Source organism: Ictalurus punctatus, chromosome 7 (genome assembly GCF_001660625.3).
Source record: "Ictalurus punctatus breed USDA103 chromosome 7, Coco_2.0, whole genome shotgun sequence".
Lineage (NCBI taxonomy): Eukaryota > Metazoa > Chordata > Actinopteri > Siluriformes > Ictaluridae > Ictalurus > Ictalurus punctatus.
This window is the reverse complement of record NC_030422.2, coordinates 20,673,509-20,699,099: the sequence shown is the minus strand read 5'-3', so window position 1 is coordinate 20,699,099 and position 25,591 is coordinate 20,673,509. Positions and strand designations below refer to the sequence as shown.

The following is a 25,591-nucleotide window of genomic DNA, read 5'->3' as shown; positions in this document are numbered from 1 at the left end:
ATATTGTATTAGAGCTCTAGTAAGAAAAATAAAGACTGCCATTTCAAGTAGCTTATGTTACATAAGGGGACAAATCTAGGATCTGGTGCATAAATACTTTTCTTTCTGTTTTTCCTCTAGGTCTGTGGATTAACCCCCCCTTCTACCATGCAAGCCTCCCCACCCCATCAATCTAAAAAATCATACCCATCCCTCATTTTACATCATCATCCAGGTAAAACACCCTCCTCTTCTTCTCTCCCCTTTCATCGATCAACCCATTCTTACTCATCCATCCTTAAGCCATCACACAAACTCTTACCATCAGATACACCTCTGTGTCCAAAATACACCTGTGGTTTTCTGGCCCAATCCATACCACCCCCAAGCCCACCTCTACCCTCGCTCCATTGGCTGACACTGGTCACATGTGCCTGCTTGCTACCTGCTTTGATTGGACGGATTCCTGGTGCACTGGCAGGGGAAACTTGGGGCGTAGTTTCTTCATGCCCTTTTCACTGCGTGTGCCGGAACCTTTCAGAGTCACTGAGCACACTCTGTGCGGACAAGGGCCTCCTCTTTGTTCCACCAAACATCGACCGCAGGACCGTTGAGCTTCGTCTTGCTGACAACTTCATTAGAGAAGTGGGTGGCACAGATTTTGTCAACATGACCGGATTGGTAGATTTAACACTGTCACGAAACACCATCAGCTACATCAAACCACTGGCATTTGCAGACCTTGAAAGTCTCCGCTCATTGCACTTGGATGGAAATCGACTGACTGCTCTGGGTCCAAGAGACTTGGCGGGTATGCTGAACCTGCAGCACCTCATTCTAAACAACAACCAGCTTATAAACATTTCTTATGATGCCTTTGATGATTTTCTCCTCACATTGGAAGACCTGGATCTGTCTTACAATAATCTGCACAAAGCACCATGGGAAGCAATCCAGAACATGGCCAGCTTACATACGCTCAATCTCGATCACAACCTCATTGACCAGATTGAAGAAGGTTCCTTTGGTGAGCTCTACAAACTTGCTCGGTTAGACATGACTTCCAATCGCCTTCAGACTCTACCACCTGACCCCCTGTTTGCCAGGTCCCAGACAGGAGTGATCAGCCCTACACCCTACAACTCAGTAATCAGTTTGAACTTTGGAGGAAACCCATTGCACTGTAACTGTGAGCTGCTTTGGTTACGGAGATTGATTCGGGGTGATGATATGGAGACTTGCGCTACTCCGATTCACCTGGCAGGACGCTACTTTTGGTCAATACCTGAGGAGGAATTTACCTGTGAGCCTCCACTTATTACTCGTCATACACACAAACTCTGGGTCTTAGAGGGGCAAAAGGCAACACTCAAATGCCGAGCTATTGGAGACCCTGAACCAGTGGTGCACTGGGTCTCACCTGATGATCGGATTATTGCTAACTCTAGTCGTACCACCTCATTCCGTAATGGGACACTTGAATTCCTAGTGACTGTGGCCCGTGATGATGGTGCTTACACCTGTATTGCAATCAACGCTGCAGGTGAAGCCACTGCGATTATCGACCTTAAGGTCATCCCTCTTCCTCACCGAGGGAATGGGACAGTGTCTTTAGCCCGTGACCCAGGCTCATCAGATATTACCAGAGGAAAAACATCCAATGGGCAGACCCCCAGCCAGGACACTAACACAGACCAACAGGAAGGTAGAGAAGAAGTAGAGGTAGAGGATGGAGGGAGTGAAGGAGGAGAGGACCAGTTTGTGGAGGTACAGGGGGTGACCTCCACCTCAGCACAGGTTCGGTGGGATATAGGACGACTTTCAGGGGCATACTTGGTTTGGATGTACCAGATACAGTACAACTGCACCGCAGATGAAACTCTGGTGTACCGGTGAGTAAAACCCACAAAGTTTTACAATTGCAACCAAGTACAGGATGTGCTTGTACTGTAGCTAATACATTCCTGACGTACATTTTATCTTGGACATCAGAAATGAAGATTTAATTGTGAAAGATCATGTTGAGTAGCACTATATTTAGACAATTATTCTTTACTATTACTGCCTCATTCAAGTTGATAACATTATACAAAAGATCAAATGAATGAACTCCATAAAAGGGAAAGAAATATTATATCTTTATGAGTAAAAATGTGTCACTCATGGTAGTAGACTTATTAGTCAATTCTAATCATTTGCTCAGGTGCAATCTTTCGGCCTTGATGGCTCACTTTCATGTTTGTATGTGACTCTTATCTCACTCAAAACAGACCTTGAAACAAACCTTGCAAACAGTCAGTCACATGTGTGACCCACTTGATAATTGCATGACTAAATAAAGTGCAAATACACATTCATGTGTGACAAGTGTAGGACAATAATTATACACACAACATGTACACAATACACAAAGTCTGTGAACTGTAAACTATTGATAGAATAACAGCAGTAGATATATCTGCAGCAGCACTGTGATGAGCATGCAGTAGTAATTAAAGAAATTAGAAGTCAGCTGTTCATTATTAGTGTGAGAAAGCAAAGCAGGCCAAATTTATCCTTTTTACTTTTTTTCAGTTAATATTGGCACCTTTGTCCTGAGAGATGTGTGGGTGAAGAAAAGAAACCAACAGCACAATTTGTATGCGCGGTGATGTGTAAGAAGAAAAAAAAAAGGAATCTGTTCTGAACGCTCTTTCTGTAGTTCAGTTGCATTAACAAATATCAGCTATAAAAGTGACCAAGTCCAATTAAAAACTAGATTTTTGTGTTCACTCTGCTCTAAAAAACAGGTCTGTGTGCCTTATAGGCATTATGGTCACATTAGTGCGACCATAGTGAGGTAAATGTAGCCTATGTTTTATTGACGATGCAGCAAATGTTCCTAGAACAATCTGCAGCCTCAAAGCAAAAACATTGCACTGTAGTATGTTCTATCACAGCACTTCCTGTAATGGTGTAGTAATGCATTTGAAGTGGTTTGGTCTGATTCCTGCTGTCATCTCCAGGCTGCTCTAAGCTAGATGTTAAACTTGAGGCTGAAGCACTATTCTATTCTGGTATGATTTGTCTTGCTGAAGGCTCCAGCAATAGATTCAGCCTAGTTGCTCTTAGACATTTTCAGAAAATGTTCAATATATCTCTCAGCTTATCAGCTTATCACAGCACACATTATCAACGAGAGATGACACCCACACTCAACCTGATCGTCTTTCACTGGGAGGGGCAGCAGGAATCATTAGAGGTGACTACTGCAGACACTGTAAGTAAAATGAGGGATAAGAGAGAACAAGGGAAGGAGGGATAGTGAGGGACGGAGAGGCAGAACAGAGGTACTGAGAGTTTGATGGCCAATGCTGAGAAATAATGAGAATTAATTCACATAAAATGGGGATATTTGGACACATCTAAACTGACTAGCCATGTCTCTGATCCTCCCCTTGCTCTGTTCATGGTATCTTTTCTATATTCCGTGAGAGATGGCTGTAGAATGGAGTGGGAGGGAGGGGACAGATGGCTTGGACATATGAAGACACTATTTAGACTAGTGGAGCATATTGATGTTCAAGGAGTAAAGAATGAGTGAGTGGAAAAGCCGCACCCACACCTCGCTTAATACATTATGCTCTAGTCTATTTCTTTTCTATTCTTCTCTAGGGTCCTCATAATTGCCTGTTTCTGTGTCACCAGCTCAGCGACACTCCCATCTCTGTTTTATTGCAGTAAGAGCAAGGGCTTGTGTCTGTGTGGAAGAGTTTTTGTGACTACACTCAATCTAAATTTGCATGGTTATATATATATATATATATATATATATATATATATATATATATATATATATATATATATACACACACACACAACATTGAGAGGCACTGGAAGAAAAGATCAGGATCTTCTCCTGAAACACACAGCCATGAGTGGTGCATTCGAGTTCCAGAAACCTATTTTTAAAAATATATACAAAATATATCTGTATTTACTATTAAGAGGCCGTATTTAGAGTTGACTTAAGCACATGCAGTGAGAATACTGAAATTGTTCACATTGTTATTCAGACCTCTGTTCAGAAATTATGGGAGAGTTACTGCATTATTTATCAGCAGTCCAGAGCCATCATACGACAATTTGATGTAATCACTATATGTTACTCTGAAATGGCAGACACAAAAAACTATAGAATTCCATCTAAGGCCAATATTCAAAACATAAATGTGACACTATTCATTCATATATTTTATGGATAAAATTATTAATTAAATTAAAGTAAGCTATAAGTATTCAGTCAGCTCATCCTTCAAAAATGTTCTTCACAGCAGAGCACATTCAATGAACATTTAACAATTCAAAATATAATTTAACCTTGATTTAGTATCTCATGGCTACATTTAGTTGTGTGCATGAGTAATTTTGAGTTGAGTAACATGAGTAACTAAAGCTGCCAAATAATGAGGGGAGAAGCCATATTCTTACATGAAACTAATTTGCGGTGATTCATGTGATAGCCTAAATACAAATAGGATTATTCATGTAACAATATATTAGCAATATACTGTACTGTATATTCTACATCCTATTAGATGTTCATTTCAGTGCTTGCCATCTTGCCATTCCTGTATAATCAAATTGACCTTTTTTTCAGTTTGCCTGTTGCTTTCATGTTACATGTTAGACTTGATAGCAAAGAAAAAAAATATTTCTGTCCTCAGTCAGCTTTTTCTATCCCTGATTTAAAAACAAACAAACAAACAAACAAACAAACAAACAAACAAACAAATGCAAATACTTGTGTTTAAAGGCAACCTTGGAGCCATGAACTACACACAGGTAGTTCATCCATAATCTGAGTGGGGATCCAAAAAATTTTTTTTAATCAGGTGCTTCTCTCTCTCTGCATAAATATTGATGTGGTTTAGGCTGCCAACTATGAATATGGCTCATATAGTATAAATCAACTGTCAGTGTTTTCAAGTTAGTCAGTATGTCTAAGGTACATCTGCTTGACTATAACTGTCAGCCTTTGCTGCTAACACTGATTAACCACTTTGAAACGGGCAACCTCTTTTCACCCATACCCATCTCTACATCTGTATTAATATTCTCTCAGATCTTTATTGCATATAGTATGTATATAAATATTTTTAAAAAAGCAAAAACATTATTTTACAGGCAGTACAGGAAATGTGATACTGCCCCACCCACCTACAACAATTCCTTTTTTACTGTAGTTTCCTGATATAGGCTACTAATATAATATAACTGCCATTCACAACAGCTGCACAAGCATGACATGCCCACTTAAGAATGATGCACCTAACAGATGGAACATCAACCTTTTGGGCTATGATGATGACTGTAGCATATTAAACTAAAGCAAATCTTTGTGCACTGTTTGGGCTGTCATTTGGAGGGGGTCATATGACTAACGCTGATTGAGCTACTGCAATTCCCCGCTATGCTCTCCTGCTAAGACTCTAATGCATTCACTTGTCAGTGAATTTTGCCTTGCAATTCAATTAGTCCTAGCAGTCTTTATCTCGTTCCCCGTTTTCAATTTGCTTTTGTGCTCCTGCCGGATTAAATAATATATGTAAATGTGTATTTCTTTAGTCTTTTTTTTTTTTTGATCTGCCTGTCAGCAATTGAAAAGACACACAGATCATTGTGCAGTAGATTTAAGTATGTACTGTATTTATGTATGAGTTTTGTGGTCATCAATATAAAATGTATGAGGCTATCACGTCTGAGTTTGTACGAGTTACTGGTCAAAGTACCATATGCAAATTATTGAAGACATACGGAAAATATCGAATACAAATACTGAATAGAAAATGCAGTGAAGCACTGGTTAGCTTTAAATCACAAAATCAAGGAAGTTGAGTAATGTTCACAGTACACCCATCCTTAATCACACACACACTATATATATATATATATATATATATATATATATATATATATATATATATATATATATATATATATATACATACATACATACATACATACATACATACATACAGTCATGGCCAAAAGTTTGCGATCACTATATATTTGTTCATATAAACAGCTATAGAGCATGCCAACAACAACAACAACAACAACAACAACAACAACAACAACAACAAAATCCAGTAAATATTATTTATTGCTTGTTTAATGCGTTGTTCACATACCGTTGTCAGTTCTTAGTACTTGCAGTGAAACCCCTTGTTTCTTATAACCGTCTCAATGAGCCAAGGCATCGACCTAGCTAGTTTCTTGCAAAAGTCCGGCGTTATCTCATGCACCCAGTCTTCTTTGATGCACTTGATCAAGTCGGCTTCAGAACTTGGATTGCACTAAGACACCTTCTGCTTCATTACTGTCCATACATTCTCGATGATGTTCAAGTCTGGACTACTTCCTGGCCATGGTTCCAACAGCGGAATGTGGTTCTTGGTTAACCAGGATTTGACAGCCTTTGTGCCATGACACGGTGCACCATCCTGTTGGAAGTGGCTGATATTGTGAATGTTGATTAAATTTGGCAGCTTCTCTTTCAATACGTTCAGATACACTATTCCGTTAATTGTTGTGTTCTTTGGCATAATCCACAGTTCTGCACGCCCAGAACTGTGTACTGCTCCCCAAATCATAACTTTCGTTGCCTGTTTCACTGTTGGTATAACGTACTTCGGGTTATGTCTTTGCTTTGGTGGCCTTCTCACGTGCCGCCAAAAACTGTAGAACTGTGTAAAGGTGCTTTTGTCAAAAAACATTACACGCTCCCACTGTTCTGGGCTCCAATGTTTGTATTTGCGACAGATAACCAGATGATCTTTGATGTTCTTTGCAGAAAGTTTTGGTTTCTGTGCTGGCCGATACGATTTCAGACCTGCATTGAATAACCTCCGGTGTATTGTTCTGGAACTTGGACGTTTTGTAGTAGATCAAGGCAATCTTGATCGAACAACTATAGCTGATGCTTTTGGAGAACACTTCACAGCTTTTAATATTGCATTGTCCATCTGCTGTGTGGTTGCCCTCGGTCATCCATTGCAGCATCGTGACTTGAAACTACTTAAGTTCAGTTGCTCTTTTGACTGTGACTGTGTAATAAAATTACAACAGCATATCAAATTGCAAGATCAGTAAAACAAAAAGAAATCACAAGAGACCAACTCTTGCAAGCTTTGTTACAGCAGAAAACTATAAATTGTTATTTAAAAAAACACAACTTCACAACTTTCACAACAGACGCCACGACTACCATGCAATATTTGGTGAAAGAAGCACAAACGGACACAATATAGCCCAATAGCTAGCCCAAACAGAGCTAAAACTAATTAACTGCGAAAAATTGCATGAAATTGTCGGTGATTGCAGACTTTTGGCCATGACTGTATATGTGTGTGTGTGTGTGTATATATATATATATATACACACACACACACGCACACACATACATACATGCATATATATACAGTATCTCACAAAAAACTGAGTACACACCTCACATTTTTGTAAATATTTGATTATAACTTTTCATGTGACAACACTGAAGAAATGACACTTTGCTACAATGTTGAGTAGTGAGTGTAGAGCTTGTATAAAAGTGTAAATTTGCTGTCCCCTCAAAATAACTCAACACACAGCCATTAATGTCTAAACCACTGGCAACAAAAGTGAGTACACCCCTAAGTTGAAATGTCCAAATTGTGCCCAATTAGCCATTTTCCCTCCCCTATGTCATGTGACTTGTTAGTGTTACAAGGTCTCAGGTGTGAGTGGGGAGCAGGTGTGTTAAATTTGGTGTCGATGCTCTCACACTCCCTCATACTGGTCACTGGAAGTTCAACATGGCACAGAACTCTCTGAGGATCAGAAAAAAAAATTGTTGCTCATCATAAAGATGGCCTAGGCTATAAGAAGATTGCCGAGACCCTGACACTGAGCTGCAGCACAGTTACCAAGACCATACAACGGTTTAACAGGACAGGTTCCACTCAGAACAGGCCTCGCCATGGTCGACCAAAGAAGTTGAGTGCACGTGCTCAGCGTCATATCCAGAGGTTGTCTTTGGGAAATAGACGTATGAGTGCTGCCAGCATTGCTGCAAAGGTTAAGGGGTGTGGGGTCAGCCTGTCAGTGCTCAGAGCATACGCCACACACTGCATCAAATTGGTCTGTATGGCTGTCATCCCAGAAGGAAGCCTCTTCTAAAGATGATGCACAAGAAAGCCCGCAAACAGTTTGCTGAAGACAAGCAGACTAAGGACATGGATTACTGGAACCATGTCCTGTGGTCTGATGAGACCAAGATAAACTTATTTGGTTCAAATGGTGTCAAGTGTGTGTGGTGGCAACCAGGTGAGGAGTACAAAGACAAGTTTGTTTTGCCTACAGTCAAGCATGGTGGTGGGAGTGTCATGGTCTGGGGCTGCATGAGTGCTGCTGGCACTGGGGAGCTACAGTTCATTGAGGGAACCATGAATGCTAACATGTACTGTGACATACTGAAGCAGAGCATGATCCCCCCGCTTCGGAGACTGGGCCGCAGGGCAGTATTCCAGCATGATAACGACCCCAAACACACCTCCAAGATGACCACTGCCTTGCTAAAGGAATGGCCAAGCATGTCTCCAGACCTAAACCCTATTGAGCATCTGTGGGGCATCTTCAAACGGAAGGTGGAGGAGCACAAGGTCTCTAACATCCACCAGCTCTGCGATGTCATCATGGAGTGGAAGAGGACTCCAGTGGCAACCTGTGAAGCTCTGGTGAACTCTATGCCCAAGAGGGTTAAGGCAGTGCTGGAAAATAATGGTGCCACATAAGATACTGACACTTTGGGCCCAATTTGGACATTTCCACTTAGGGGTGTACTGACTTTTGTTGCCAGCGGTTTAGACATTAATGGCTGATTATATATATATATATATATATATATATATATATATATATATATATATATATATATATATATATATATATAAATTTAAGACATTTGTTGATAGAAAAAGTTAATACCTCGTGCTTGAAGTAAGTATGTACAGTCAGTTGTGTGTAATTAGGTACGGGTGTAGTGTGTAACTGACTGTACATACTTACTGCGAGTATGAAGTATTAACTTTTCTACCAACAAATTTCTTGAATTTGTTTGGAAATACCGATATAGTATATGGAATACTGATTTTCCAGATAAGCTAACCTCTGGTCATAGCCTCATATCATCTACTGTACAGCAAGCGTTACAAAATGGGGTACTAGTAAAGATTCAACTAAGCTTTTGTAAAATGAATCAGTATGCAACCACCATCCATTTCATATTATTAAAAAAAAAATAACTAAGACTAACTACACCTGAATCATTTGAAAATTTTGATGTCAGGAAAAAGGTGCATACACACTAAATGCAATACATATCTTTTTAGACCACTTGTGTATTACTGAAATTCATCCATATGTCAAACAGGTTTCAATAAAAAAACACTCGTCAATAGCTTTTAACACACACGTCAGTAAGATCACCGTATTGATATTACAGGAGAGAACATTTATATTGAATAATATTTCTTGCATTTGTTCCATAGACTGCAACAACAAAACAAGGGCGGATTGACTCAGAGAATTCATAAATATAAAAATATTAGAGAACAGGCTGGATGACCTTGGCTAGTAACTCATAATTTACAGCTGAACCATGCTTAATAGAATCCACCCTCAATGGCCGAGTTACTTGGGCAGTGAGAGAAAGTGAATGAATGAGACAGGAAGAAAAGAAAATGGAAGCGAAACAGGGTTACAGAAAGAATAGGAAGGAAATGGAAAGTGTGTGTGTCTGTGTGTGTGTGTGTGTGTGTGGGGGGGGGGGGGGGTCAATGATGAAGCACTGGTGTACAATTAGAAGATGGGAAATTAGTCATGGTTATGGAGAGGAAGGCATACATAGAAATTAGACCATATGAGCTGGAGAGCATGAACAAGGCAGTAAGGTCATCTAGTCTGAGAGAGAGGGTATGAGCACAGCAAGGAAGCATGGGTGAAATTAGAAGAGAAACAATAATTCAGTGATCTAGGCAATGCAGGAACAAGGAGGGAGAAAGAACTGTGTGGGAGGCATGGTGAGGGGGTTGTCAAAGGCAGAAGTGTGCAATTGTAGGGATGTGTTTTTCCCAGCACTTGCACATACCCATTATTCTAGTTATGCATTTGTGTGACAATGGCACAATGCTCTGTGCATTTAAAAAAAGTGGAAAGTGAAGCATTAAGGTGAACAAAAAGAGAATCAACACATTCACACTCCTCTGAGTGCTCATTCATGGCTTACTTTTTTCTTGTTGCAGTACAATATTTTGCTAAGGCTTATACCCACCCCCTGCCTACTTCCCTCTCCATGTCTCTCTATTACAGGTCATTCACGTACAATAATCACACTTCTTCTGGTATGGCTCACTCGTGGTGTTCTATTCTCCTAAGCAGTCCCCACTGATAGCAGCTAAATTATTACACATTAACATTCATGCTTTCTTTTCATAATTCTATTGTAGGTTACCACTTGATTAAATCAATTTCTCTCTACTGAGCACCTATTCACCTTCCAGTCTTACTCCTTCCCCATTTCAGACATCTTTTCTTTGCCGGCCTCACACTTTGCTGCATCCCAACACTAATTCAATCTTTTATCACTTTCTCTTTTTCAGAATCCTGCCCTCTACGAGTAACAGCTTCCTCCTGAAGAATCTGGTCTCTGGAGCAGATTATAACCTGTGTGTTTTGGCCATTTTTGATGACACGGTCACCTCCATGGCTGCCACAAAGGTTCTTGGATGTGCACAGTTCAGCACCAAGGATAATTACCCAGACTGCCGTTCACTCCAGGCCCACTTTCTGGGTGGAACCTTGACCATCCTGGTGGGAGGAGTAGTCGTGGTTACACTACTGGTGTTTACAGTGGCGCTTATGGTGCGTCACCGGGTCTGCAGTAACCACAACAATCATCATGGCGCTAGTGGAGAGGTTGGATGCTCAGGATCAGACTCGTCAACCCGAGGGAAAGCAGCCAATGTTTTTTCACAGAGAAATAGCAGTGGAGAGGTAATGATGGTAGTCTTACCTAATGGGCTGCCTCAAAAACAAAGAGGTGCAGTAGGAGGGGCGGAGTCATCATCAAAGTCATCATCTCCCACTCTGAAACCCCAAACACTGCCTAAGCCGAAAGTAAATCTGGAGCAGCTAAAGGCAGGGGTAGAATCACAGAAGGCACTTCCACCTTATACCCCAGAAACTGAACGAATGCCAATGTACTACACCCTCAAGAAGCCGGCCCCATCTACACTGCCACGCCAGTCATATCAGCCAGAGGCAGGACTTTCTAAACTCCATTCCACAAACAGGGACATAGAGAAACAGGCTAGCTTTAGCCTTGTCCCCCCATCTCACAGTGATCGGAGGTTCAGCACAGGTGGGTCTGTTATAGTTGGCCGAGGAGGCAGAGACAGCGGATGTAACTCAGAGACAGCCTATCAGAGCTCAGGCCTAAGTGTTGCACGGCATAGACGTAGCTCCTCATTTGACATGGGCAACATGGCGGCCACAACCTGCTATGGTTACGCCAAGCGTCTGAGTGTCATCTGGAGCAAACGGAGCCAGTCACTGCATGGCATGCTAGCCCAGTGCGCCTCCACGAACAGCATCTCCACCACCAGCAGCGGCAGCGGGGATTTCCATGTGAGACATACACGTGGCGCCATCCGCACCTACAAATCCAACACTATGCCTTCAAGCAGAACACATACAGAGCAAAGTAGAGACAAAGGTAAAGAGAAAGTAAAGGCAAAAGATAAAGGAGAAGAACTGGAAGAAAGTGTGGTGTAGACAGTAAGGGCTGCACGTCAAAGCAAGAACTGAAGAGACCTTATAAAACGAGAGGGGTGACTGTGGACAGACATAGATGAAAGAGGGATCACGAAAGAGGGATCACGCATTAAAGAGTGCAACGTGAGGTCTGATACGTAGGAGTGGGAGACAGGCTGAGGGAAAGGTTGAGTGGAGAATTTAGAGGTGGAGAAAAGATGTCATGGTAGAAAAAAGGAACAGACATAAAAAGGTACAAGGAGGGAAGTAGGAGGAAAAAGGAGAGCAGAGTCAAGAATCAGGCTAATGTCAAATGGACTAAAAAAGAGAGAACATATTGGTGCATATCCTGCGGGACTGGTGTCTAAGTGGATTCTGAACCAACACAGAAATTCAATCGCTCCAATGAGCCTATAACGTGTGAACAGAGGAGCTAAATAAAGGCCAGGTATTTGGCCTATTTTCAAAAAAACAAAACAAAAAAAAAACTTCTAATGCACCCAGGCCAAGAGACAGACTGATGGCATTTGAGCAATGATCAATTAGCTATCCTGTCACTGGGATTATGGAAGCAGAGGCGCAGCTGGAAATGCCGAGTCATGCCCAATCAATCGGATATGATCCGCAGATAGATAGATAGATAGAGAGAGAGAGAGAGAGAGAGAGAGAGAGAGAGAGAGAGAGAGAGCCTTTGCAGCAACCTGGGAGCAACACAAAGAAGCATGGGTGTGAAATGCAGCACCGGAATGATGATGAAATGATTGGGGACAGATTTAGCGCATAGACAAATAAATGGCCATTGACTGAGGATGAATGGGATCAGTTACGGTTTGTGTATGTCTGTGTGTGTGTGTGTGTGTGACTGAGCATATGGGGCAGTCAGTGTGTATATGGAAAAGGAAGAAGACTCCTTTTGTTTACTTCTGTGATGCTCCATTTAACTATAATCATGCAGACTGTGGTCTGACGAACTGATATTGATCCGTTACTGTGGACAGGGTCATTAAAATATTATAAGGTGTCATTAAGACCATGTCGAGAGATTAAAAACAAAAAGAACTGAGCGCAAGAAACAAAGAGAGTATAAATCCCTTGAAAGTCTGTTTTGTTACTAATTTTCACGAGTGATAATAGAGCTAAAAAGAAAAATACAGTTTTGTTGCAACAATCTTTCATGACTTTTAGTTATCAATATGATTGTAATTATCATTGAGCTTAGATGAAAAAAAAAACGAACAAAATTAGCGAGTTCAATGATAATAATAACCATCCTGATGATAATGTTTTTGTTTGATTTCCATTTTGCCAAAGTAAATATTGTTACCTTGACTTGATATTCTAAATGATGAAATAAAACAGAAAAATAAGTTCACGAGTTTTCATTTTAATTGTGTAATTAATGTGATTCTGAGAAGAATAGGAAAATGGAGGGAGTTGAGTATTGTACTTTCACATCTATGTGTGTGTGTGTGTGTGTGTGTGTGTGTGTGTGTGTGTGTGTGTGTGTGTGTGTGTGTGTGTGTGTGCACGCGCTTCATGTTCCTTCCATTTCGATAGCTTCCTAATATATTGTTCACTCTTGGCTGATAACCCCAGTGTCTGTGCAATTATCTATATAGAATGAAAGATGGCCCTCTCTCTCTAAAACACGCTCACATACAGGCTCTCAGACGTAATCATCTACAGGGTGACAGAGTGAGACAGAGTGAGACAGAGAGAGCAGTGGACTGAAAGGCTGAAAACAAGGACACGAGCATCTGGGAGACTGCTGATGTGAGCGACAGGGCAGAGGACAGAGACAAGGCAAAGTGTAAGAGAAATAGAGAGAGAGAGAGTGAGATAAAGGGATAGAAAGAGAGCAGTGGGTTTATAGTGCCTGTGTAAGGGCTATTTTTAGTGGGAATGTATTGCATTGCCAATAAAGCATATTTAAGCATGGTTGAGGTGAGTAAAACATGGGGGAGATGTGCGTGTCGTGTGTGTTAGTGTGTTAGTGAATGAACGCTGTGTTCTCTTCTGCCTGCTGTGTTTACTTATAGCATTACTGGGAACCTAACACATGCACACACATAATGCAAGCAGCTATATTCACCCTCCTCTCAAGGTTTCTTCCGCATATCATCTCAGGGAGTTTTTCCTTGCCACCATTTCCATCGCCTCTGGCTTGCTCATTAGGGACAAACTGATCAATTTAAAATTTAGACTTAGGAAATTTATATATTTCTGTCAGTTGTAAGAAGCGCTATACAAATAAAATGAATTGAATTGAATTGAATATTTACCCAAGACAAATAAATAATGGAATACAATATACAGTATGTGCAGTATTTGCACTACAATTTTCCTTAGGCTGACTCGTAGACTCATTCCAGTTACAGATTTTGAAATGTCTTGCTTATTTTAGTCGAATTTTCGAAATGTACAACAAACCAATTTTAGATGTGCATGTGAGCAGCAGCATTTACTGTCATTGCTGCATTAACACCAAGGAGTGTGTTTTTAACAAGTCATAAAATACATCAGTGTCAGCAAACACTTCCACAACAAAGTCTCACGGTTTGTGATTCGTAAAAATTTTGCATTGACCGGGTGCCAATCTATCGCAGGGCACAATCGTGCACACATTCATACACCCATTCACATACTACAGACAATTTAGAGATGCTAGTCAGCCTACATGCATGCCTTTGGAAAGCAGGAGGAAACCGGAGTACCCGAAAGAAACCCACACAGGGTGGAGGCGAGAATCAAACGATCAACCCGGAGGTGCGAGGCAAATTAACTTTTTAAAAATGTACACAAATTATTTTCAAGAATACTGTTCTGCTGTTCAGCTGACCTTGATAAATATGTTTTATTTATTTATTTATTTATTTTATTATTATTATTTTTTTTGCAGCAGCAGTTATTTGATAATAATTAAAAGGCTATGGTTGATGAAATGATGGAGAGTTAAACACATGACAGTCAAGCCTCAAGATTGTGCACACAAATTTCCAACACAATCCTGAAGCTCTTGACAATTGTTCTCTTGTTCTGCTGTAAACTGTTGTAACAGACCATCAGAGGGGAGTTCTTTGGAGTTCTTCTGGTATGCTACTCATTTTCATGCAGGGCCGGCGCTACATATAGGCAATTGCCTAGGGCCTCGGTTTTGGAGGCGGGGCCCTCCATTGCCGTAACATCCCTATATGCTTGTCCACCAATCAAGATTGGCAGCAAAAGACTAGGCTTTTTGTCCATTGGATATAAATGAATTTTCACTCAACTGTAGTGAAACCAATTAATGTCACGGTTTCAAATTGGTTCCCACCCTCTGAATGTATGAAGAGATAGGGTATGATGAACAAAACGCAAAAATGCAACTTTCCTGCAGCTGACTGACTTTAAGTCAGTGACTAATGATGGCACAGAAACAAACACATCTTCCGGAGGCTGCTAAGCTAAAGGCTAAACAGACACACAAAGAGCGTGCAGCTTGTGATGCAGGTATGTGAGTCCTCATGATCTATTTTGGAGTGAGTGCAACATATTCTAAAAATAAACTGGGCTTTGTTTTGTCGATCAGCGTCATTTCAGAAGAGATCATTTGCCGGTTTATTCTGAGTACAAAAGAGCGTGAGCGCCGTCAATGACATTGCGTCAGGAGCTGACTAGAAAATACGAAAGTAAAAATAAAGAAGTTTGTATTCAAAGTCACAGAGCAAACACACCACAGTATTTTTCCAAAAAGGTACCTCGACTGTCTGTATATCTATAGCTGATGTTTACATTACTGTTTCAACATAATACTTCATTTTAGTTTTCAAATCATAAATACGGTTGTTAAATTTATTGAAAACTAAATATAACAATACATATAATATTCTTTCTGCTTAGTAGTTTGTCTCTTTCACTTCCACTAGCAGCTGATTTGTGTATATAGTCTGAGTATTTAAGGTATTGCACTGCAATACATAATATGACTTCAGTCTATGTTGGTTCAGTAGAATGGGGGAAATCCTGTCCATACCCAGCTAGGAAAAAAAACGATAAAGGCACTGATGTTCATTTACTGAAGTGGTGTCCAGGGAGTGTTCATCTGTAATTATTTGTTGGCAGTGTAATGTTGTCTTGTATTTTTTTCTTTTCATTTTACTGTATAGAGTAGGCATAACTGTTTGTTATCCCAAATAATGGGAGGGAAAGGTGGAAGGGAAGAGGGGAGTGTGGGACCTCCAACATAAATTTTGCCTAGGGTCTCCAAATGTCTAAAACCGGCCCTGCTTTCATGCCTAAACTAGCTCATTTACTAATTTTCTAAATAGCAAACTAACATGAGTGAACAAAGTGATGGAATGAACCAAGGCAGCTAACTCTGGCTAAATTATAAGACAATTTACTACTGACCTTAGCTAACACTCAAAGTAGCTTGGCACGCCTTTTTTTAAAAATGAACTGCACCAAGAGAACAAGCGGAACATAAAATGGCACACTTCTCCATTCAGACATGTAACTTATTGCAGTTGTCAGAGAGAGCTGCAAAATACAGTTGCAATCAAAATTATTCAACCCCCATTGCAAATCAGGTTTATTGTCAAAATTTACAAACATTCAGCTGTTTGCAATGAACAAATCAAACAAAAGCAATTGAAATAGTTCAACACAATGGATGCTTCAAGTGGTTTCCCCAAATTCCACTGAAAATGCAACTTATAATGATTTCTCCAGTTTCAAAATGATTCAACCCCTTCATGGCAAGAATCTTTAATACTCAGTAGAGCACCCTTTTGCTTTTATGACCTGCTGCAAACGAGATGTACAGCTTCTGGCAGCGTTCCTGAGGAATCTTGGCCCATTCCTCATGCGCAGTGGCCTCCAGTTCAGTAATATTCTTGGGTTTGCGTGCTGCAACCACCTTCTTCAAATCCCACCACAGATTTTCTACGGGGTTCAAGCCAGGTAACTGTGATGACCCTGTAGAATCTTCCAAGACTTCTGCAACCAAGCCTTGGTGGAATTTGAGGTATGCTTGGGATTATTGTCCTGTTGGAAGGTCCAATGATGCCCAAGCTTCAGCTTCCTCACAGATGGCATGATGTTTTCTCCTAGGGTTTCCTGATACTTCAGTGAATCCATCTTGCCTTCCACACGCTGCATCTTTCTAGTGCCAGAGCATTCAAAGCAGCCCCAGAGCATCACCGAGCCGCCACCATGCTTGACTGTGGACAGAGTGTTCTTTCTTCATTCTTTTTCCTCCAGAAAAGTTCAGTTTCATTCCTCCACAGAACAGAATCCCAAAACTTCTGTGGCTTATTTATATGATTTTGAGCCCAATTTTCTTGTGCTTTTGGGTCAGTAGTGGTGTATGTGTTGGAGTTCTGGCATGGAAACCTTCTGTGTTTACTACGCCCATTACTATGTTCACTGAAACCTCAGTGCCTGTTGCTACTAAGTCTTGCTGCAGGTCTTTTGCAGTCACTCGAGGGGTTTTCACAACCTGCCTTCTCAGAAATCTGGTTGCAGCTGTTGATAGCTTCCTTTTTCTGCCCCGTCCAGGTATTTAATAAATTTTCTACCCCTAGCCAGTTCAGGTATTTCATGTGTTCCAGCTCAAGCCCACCTGTGCAACTAATGAAGATCTTGATTAGTTGCATCAGGTGTGCTTGAGACAAAACCTATTTTGCATATTTATGCCGTAGTGAGGGATTCTATTCAGGGGGTTGAATAATTTTGAAACTGGAGAAACCATTATAAGTTGCATTTTCAGTTGAATTTGGGGAAACCACTTGAAGCATTCGTTGTGTTGAAATATTTCAGTTGCTTTTGTTTGATTTGTTCATTGCAAACAGTTGAAAGTCTGTAAATTTTGACAATAAACCTGATTTACAATGGGGGTTGAATAATTTTGATTTAAATGTAGGCTGTGTTGCATTTACATGATGACTACTGTTTACCAGTATATTTTTAGTTGGTACCTTCCTTACATTAGTTACTTATACTTACAATACTTTGACTAAAATGATGAATAATGTCAGCTGGCTAGCAAAAGTAGCATAGTCAGTCATGCTTCAAAGCTCTATAATATTTCCTTGACAACAATAAAAACAATATATGTGCACAAATTACACGACTACAATTTAGCATTTTACAGATCAATTAATTAATAATGCTTACAACTCTGAGATAGTGTTCGATGCACTTTCTTAAGTTGCACTTAAGGTAATAACTTTTAACGTGCATGCTACCAGCATGAAGAAGGGGCCTGTCCATGACCGATAATGGTGGACGAGAGAGGGCTGCACTGTCTGACCAGCCATATCTACTGCACATGTTCTCCCTCTAAGGTGTCTACTGTGCAGATGTTGGCTCCAATTTTGACCTACTGTGTAACGTCAGTCAAGATGCCACACACACACACACACACACACACACACACACACACACACACACACACACACACACACACACAGATATAATGACCATGGCCTGTGTAGTAACTGGTATGTAATTCGATCCTGGTGTTTTATTAAGGTTTAAGCCAGCCCAACCATCAATTTGACCTTCTCGTAATGACTCTCTCTCTCTCTCTCTCTCTCTCTCTCTCTCTCTCTCTCTCTCTCTCTCTCACTCTCTCTCTCTCTCTCTCGGTATGTGTGGGTGTATGTGTGTGTGTGTGTGTGTGTGTGTGTGTGTGTGTGTGTGTGTGTGTGTGTGTGTGTACGTGCATGTTTGTGTATGAGTGAGAAAGAGACCGAGAGCAAGTAACAGGGGTAGACATGGTGAAGAAAGAAGCTGAGCAAGTGTGAGAGAGTGGAGAGAGAGTGTATTTGTGACTGGCAGGGTGACTGCTCAAGAGCCAGGAGGTAAAATATCTCACCTTCCCCCACATTTCCTGCAGCAAAATCCTGGCCCAATTTTCATAATTAAAAAGAAAACACACAGACAAATAAGGTAAACCATCAGTTAATTACATATCCTCATTTCCAAACTCCATGAACATCTATGCAATGTTCTTACTCATGGTATTCTTACACTGTGTAGCTATTCTATACAGCACAGCATGCCCAGAACAAAATCTGTCAATATGGGCTTGGCAACTCTGTTCTACGCCTTCTGTTTCCCTACGTCTCCAGTCAGAGGAGCTTTGAAGCCTCTGCCAGGGCTCTACTGCTGCTGAGACCACATCAACACCACTTTTTCCACATCAGTGCAGTGTTCAGTTATGTTGGCACAATATACCAAGCTAGATGCCAGGAACGAGGCGTACATGGAGAGCCACTTGTTATCTGGATGACTCTACTAAAGTACACAACTGAAGGGTCTCATTCCAAAACTTACAGGCTCTAGATATGACAAATTTGTAACAATTTATATAACTCAATTCGTTCAACACCAGTGTCTTTAGCTTGATCCTGAGCTCGGGTTACTCTCTGTGTGAAGTTGTACAGTACATGCACTTCCTGTGTTCTTGTGGGTTTACACTGGGTTCTCTGCATATTAAATGTTCCAACAACATGCTGGTTTGTGGCTTGGTTTGCTAAATTGCCCCTGGGCATGAATGAGTGTGTGACTGTGTGAGTCCATTGTGCCCTGGGATGGACTGGCATCCCATCTGGGGTGTATTCCCACATTGTGCACTGTGTTTGCAGGCTAGGCTGGATCCACCCTGACCCTGATTAGAGTAAAGAAGTTAATAAAGATGAATGGCTGAATGAAAAAAGTTAGAGGTTAGAGCTTGGATATATGGAATCAAACCACATATTACAAAACCACCCATACTCATTCAAATATGTACAATTGTATTTTTTTAAATTTTATTTTATTTTAAATAAGATCAGCATTAAATGTAAATAAGTCCTTTAAACTCCCAGAAGCCATCAGTAAGTAAAGACCAACGTACATTCCACACCAATTAACTTTACTGTAGGTACTGAATAATATATTGTAGTTACTAAATGATATGTTAACATGAATTTGTTGTTACACAACACCAGGGGACATTAAAGTGTTAGAATTTTCACATTTCATTAGTTTATAATGTTTAATATTGTCTATTAGAAAGACAATAATACCAAACAAAGACACTACTAGCTGTTATTCTTATCAATATTGCTCTACATCTACAGTATATCTAAGTAAACCGGTTGATTGACACTGGGCAAGTTTGAGCATGATTAATAAGTTTATTATGCTATTTTGAACAACATGTGTCATCCTTCTTATCTAAAGCAAGTCATTATTCTGGTTGAAAGAATTTACTAAGTGACTTGAATGTACAGTATGACATTCATAATGTACTAACAATTTACACAACACGAAGGTAGTTCTGGACATCCAACTGTCAACCAAACCTAACTAGGCCATGCAGGTTTCTCCTTTGCAACGTCAGCAGGATCTGGACATTTCTATCCATAGAGACCACTCAGGTGCTTTTTCAGTACATTATTATTTTGATATTGGACTATTGCAACTCGCTTCTGCCAGATCTACCCCTTAGCGCCATCCAGTCTATTCAACTAATCCAGATTGCCAGTGCTTGACTTGTTTCCAATCTTCCCAAGTTCTTTCACACCATCCAACTTCTGCCTTCACTGCACTGCCTTCCTGTAGCTACCTGCATCAAATGTAAAACACTGATGCTTGCCTACAAAGCCATAAATGGACCAGTGCACACCTACCTGAAGGCACTCTGCATCATGCACTCTTCAAGCATCTAGCATTGCTAAACTTGACCCACCATCTCTCAAGATACAAAGAAGACATGTATCATACTGGCACCAAGTGGTGGAATAAAATTCCCCTGGATGTCTGAACATCTGATTCACTGCCTATTTTCAAATAGAGACTGATGCCACGCCTCTTCACCAAGCACTTAAAAATAAACATCAACATGTACATTTTTCCTGCTGTACCATATTGTATGAACTGCTGTCTCACAGGGATTTAGGTTGATCGTGTTCTTAGACCCCGACCTATTTGTTCTGGCATGAGGATACAAAACACTACAGTAATACAGATCAGAATGAGAAATTCCACCACAATCAAGTTCAACATTATGCAGCATTTTCCCCTTTCCAATCAAATTTTCCAATTTGCCAATCATATTATTCACTGTAGAGCTGTGTACATGCATGCTTTGGTATTGTGGTCCACCATGAGATGATCAGACACCAATCTTATATCGATTTACTGCCTTATGTCTGACTACTGAAGGGTCAGGAGTTCTATGCACTGCATAGAAAATACACTTTTGTGTTTTTAGACCTTTGCATGGTCTAATATTTCAGTGGAACTGAAATTTTTACATTATAAAAAATGATATATGTATTTATGAAGAATGCTTATTTATTTATTCTCTGTGTAAATATTTGGTCCAGTCAGAATGGTTAAATGTTGCATAGATTTGTTATTAACCAAGGTGGTATTCACTAAATTCCAGAGGTATATTTTAGTGAAACAAGCATTTCATAACTGAATATTTTTCAAGCATGAAACCCCTGTGATCATGGACATGTATCTGAAGTTACAGCAGTCTTAATGAAAATGGTATTTGGCACGAAACCCCTGTGATCACAGACAGGTATCTGAAGTTATAGCAGAATGAATGTAAAATTTCTGTGAACATGGACAGAGAACTATCTGCGGCAAATGGCTTTTCTTCCCAAACTGTGCATAGTTGACCTATGCAGATTCTCAAAATAGGCCATGCCTGCCTGATGACACAGTATCTGTTACGCTGTCCTGTAATTTCTGGGGAAAAAGTGCCTGCTTAACCAAGGTCTTGGATATTTATGTAATTTCATAATGTTTATTTGCTATTCTCCTCAGGTCTCATGTGTTTGTGTTTATTACCTGTTTTTTTTCCCCCCTATGTCTCTGTGTGAAATCTTTTATGAGTAGTCTTTAGCCTTTTTACTGTGGTTCTGGTTTTTTAAGTTTAGCTTTTTCCTAGGTTTTGATCTCTGAGTATCTGGATATGATTATGGGTATAAATGGTAAATGGTCTGCATATATAGCGCCTTTTTAACCTAAGCTACCGGTCTACAAAGTGCTTTACACTGGTTCTCTTTGACCCATTCACACACTCACACACCAATGGTAACAGAGCTGCCATGCAAGGCGCTAACTTGCCATCGGGAGCAACTTGGGTTTCAGTGTCTTGCCCAAGGACACTTCGGCATGTGGGCTGGGAATTGAACCGCCAACCCTACGATTAGTGGACAACCCTAATCCACAGGACCACCTGAGCCACAGCCGCCCCATATGGATATGTTTCCATATTTCTATCTGTCTGTGTTCTGACCCTAGTAATGGACATCCATCTGCCTCTGGCTCAAAGAAATGTTACAAATATAACACAAAAATATTTTTAAAAATTAATCTTATTATTATATAACAAACATTAAAATTCAATTAAAATAGAATTAGAGCACATTTAATTTCTACTGAAGCAAACAACCCAAGCGTATTAACTAAAATTACTGTCATTGAAAAACACGTTTTTTTGGAATGAAACTCTGATTATATGACATTGTTGATATCTTCATACTGCTTATAACGTGACCATGCAATGTGCACTATTATAATAAATTGAATATGAATATATAGAGTGGTTGCGCAGATACTGCTGAATGGATTTCTGTGTAAATGTAAAGTATCTCAACAGAACAAAATAGGAGCCAGCTGCCACAGATTTCCATTGTCTCTGAGTGCTTAATTAACACAGATAATATCATGCAATGTAGCCGTTACGGAACACATCTGTTGTTATTCCTAACTCTAGACTGCCATGCTGGCTCCAAACACCAACTGGACAATTAACATTGGATTCAGTGTCAGCATGGTAAAGCGTAATGCCAATCAACTATCCTGGGCAATCAGTGCAGATTGAGTCATTTGCCAATTTGTTTGGACGCTGGTACTTATATCCCGATTGTGTGATGCGCTACAAGATCTATTTCAGTGATTAGCGGAACCTCCTTATGTTATACTTTATATACCTTATTATATAGCTCAATGGAATACTCTAATCAGTTGTATAAATCCGAATCTGTATTCTGAGCACCCTGATGTTTATTTTGTTATAATGACCAGGTGACTACATTATCCCTTATTAAACTACAGCAGTTGTCATGACAACAATATATCTAATCTGTGGAAACTACTAGAACAGTAACTTGAATTTATGCACAAATAAAGCATTAAAAAAAAAAAAAAAAACCTGCTTAAGATTGCACTAAGCGAGAGTGGATTTTCAATATCTTCCCCCAGAGCCTCTGCAGAGGAAATCAACTCGGACCAAAGACAGAAAATTAAATCTTGTGCTTTTTGAGCTTTAAAAGGGTTAAATGTTAAATTGCTACCTGAAATCTACAATGTTCACAAGTACATACCGTTGTCATTTCATTCAGTTGTCATTGCCAAGGAATAACATTACCACAACCAGGTGCAAGCTAATTTATGAAGGCATTTAATTCATTATTCTCTCATTAACCCTTATGATAGAAGCAGGTCAGCTAAATTCTGTACACACATGTGCTCAATAAGATTACTTTTACAGGAGTTATATGTAAAGTATATCAGACAGTTCTTGTTAATCTTTTTGTGAAATAGTAACTCTAGCAAAAGGAAATATTATCCCCCAATATCAAACATTTGTTTCTATCTAAAATTCTGTTAAAGTTAATTTATTCTCATGGCTGCTCTGTGCCCCTAGCAATTCAGAGCAATTTTAACTTAATTCAAAAGCCCTCATAGGATTTCAAACAGCTTCCATGCCAGAGGACATCTGGCAAATGCCGTAACTAAGACAGCATAACCCTCTATTCTCTAAATGATCTCCTGTTGAGTGTCCCATCTTATAAAGCCCTGGGCAGCTGGGTAGATGACTACTTATCTTTTAACACACATGAACAGGAAAGTCTTTACTCTGGAATTAATATTAGATTTTGCTATAGAAATAGACCCAGTTCAAATCGAATTACTCAAAGACTGGTTCTGGTCTTTCTAACTCTTAATGTTATATATTATTTTTGATATTATTGGCAGTATCTATTGGACCTCAAGCTAAATCCAGTGGAAATCAATGGGGAACAATGAACTGTCACAAATTTTATTTGTCTAATACAGTATGCCCTTATCAGTTTTCACCATAATGGTTGCTTTATCTTTTTTCATGAATATGCTCACACACATTTCAAAGCTGCCATTGGAATGATATGATTATGTAGTACATCATTCATGTATGATATTCATTCATTCAATTTCAGCAAGTGCTTTATCCTGGTCAAGGTAGTGGTGGAGCCAGAGCCTATCCCGGGAACACTGGGGGTCAGGTGGGAATTCATCCTCAATGGGATGCCATACACATATAGTGGGGGAAATAAGTATTGAACACATCAAAAAATATTTCAGAACATATATTTCCAATGAGGCTATTCACATGAAATTTTCACCAGACATCAGTATTAACTCAAGAAATCTGGAAATATAAAAACTTTATTTATGGACTTTAATGTTGTAAATACTTCCAGATTTCTTGAGTTAATACTGATGTCTGGTAAAAAAATTCATGTGAATAACCTCATTGGAAATATATTTACTGAAGAAAATATTGACGCATCCAATACTTATTTCCCCCACTGTACATTCCCACACTCATTTAAATTAAGGGTTCATTTAGAGTAGCCAGTCTACTTACTGGTGTTTTGAACCTGGTGAAAGCAGAGGAAAAGCATGTGGACATGGGGAGAATGTGCAAAAATGCTCAGACAGTAACCCAGCATCGGGATCAAACTGGGGACCCTGGAGATGGAAACACTATCTACTGCATCACCATGCTGCCTGCATGGTAGATATTATTTAAACTAATAAGCATTGGATGCACTCCATGTAATAAATATGACCACTCTCGTATGGGGTGAGTGTGCCAGCAAAATCAATGGGTGACTTTAAAAAACATGGATAAATATGATAACAATACAGACAAACCACATAATCAAAGCCTGACTACACATCTCAAACATAATGCTCACAAACACATGCAACTAAATTACACACACATACACACAACATTCACAGAAACCAAAGTTTGCGTTATACATATTAACTCAGCCAACATTCCAACTACTTCTCCCCAACCCACCATCCTGATAAGTTCTATGTCCATCTCACATCTCCTGTCTTGTCTTGTCTGTTGTTCTGTCTCATCGACTATGCTTTCTGTTACATCCTACACCCACCACTCACCCATATTTACCTTTATATGAGAAGTGCAACACATCGGAAAATGTGAATGAAGAAAAAAAAAACATGGATTAAAACATTTTTTGTGATTTATGACTCTCAATTAAACAACATTACAAAGAAATAATCATTATTACAGTGTAGTATAAGTTAACTGCAAAGTATCAACTAAGAGATGGTGTGTAGTAATGTTTTAAAGTTAGTCAAACAAACAAACATACAAATAAGAAATAAATACTTATTAATGAGCCAAAATAAAAAAAGAAGGACCATGCACTGACCCAAGCACTAATTGTAACTGTAATATTTCATTTATGTTAACTTATATAGAGCCTTAATAATTTCTACTTGTGTCATATATTGGAACAGTACAGTACTTTACATGTTTAGTGTTATTTTTATGTTGTATTTACACTTTTCCCCCACTTAATTACTATATAAAATAGTGTCACCAGTTAACATAAGTAAGCACTGAGAGCTCCATAAGCCACCTTCTTGTAAGTCATCAATCTTTAGGTCAGCCATCCATTCTTGCTTTCGCTTTCACTTA

At 39.7% G+C, this 25,591-nt stretch overlaps 2 protein-coding genes across 2 annotated transcripts in view; one reads left to right on the top strand and one right to left on the bottom strand.

Annotated features, from left to right (window-relative positions):
* Positions 1-24,239, top strand: part of LOC108267639 (leucine-rich repeat and fibronectin type-III domain-containing protein 4) — a 42,756-nt gene extending 18,517 nt beyond the window's left edge. Inside the window, exons 3-4 of the mRNA XM_017471917.3 lie at positions 121-1,871; positions 10,662-24,239. Of these exons, the coding sequence (XP_017327406.1) occupies positions 148-1,871; positions 10,662-11,835 (2,898 nt within the window). The 5' untranslated portion in view covers positions 121-147 and the 3' untranslated portion in view covers positions 11,836-24,239. The remainder of the gene's footprint in view (positions 1-120; positions 1,872-10,661) is intronic.
* Positions 1-25,591, bottom strand: part of pcxb (pyruvate carboxylase b) — a 248,629-nt gene that overhangs the window by 86,488 nt on the left and 136,550 nt on the right. The window lies entirely within an intron of this gene.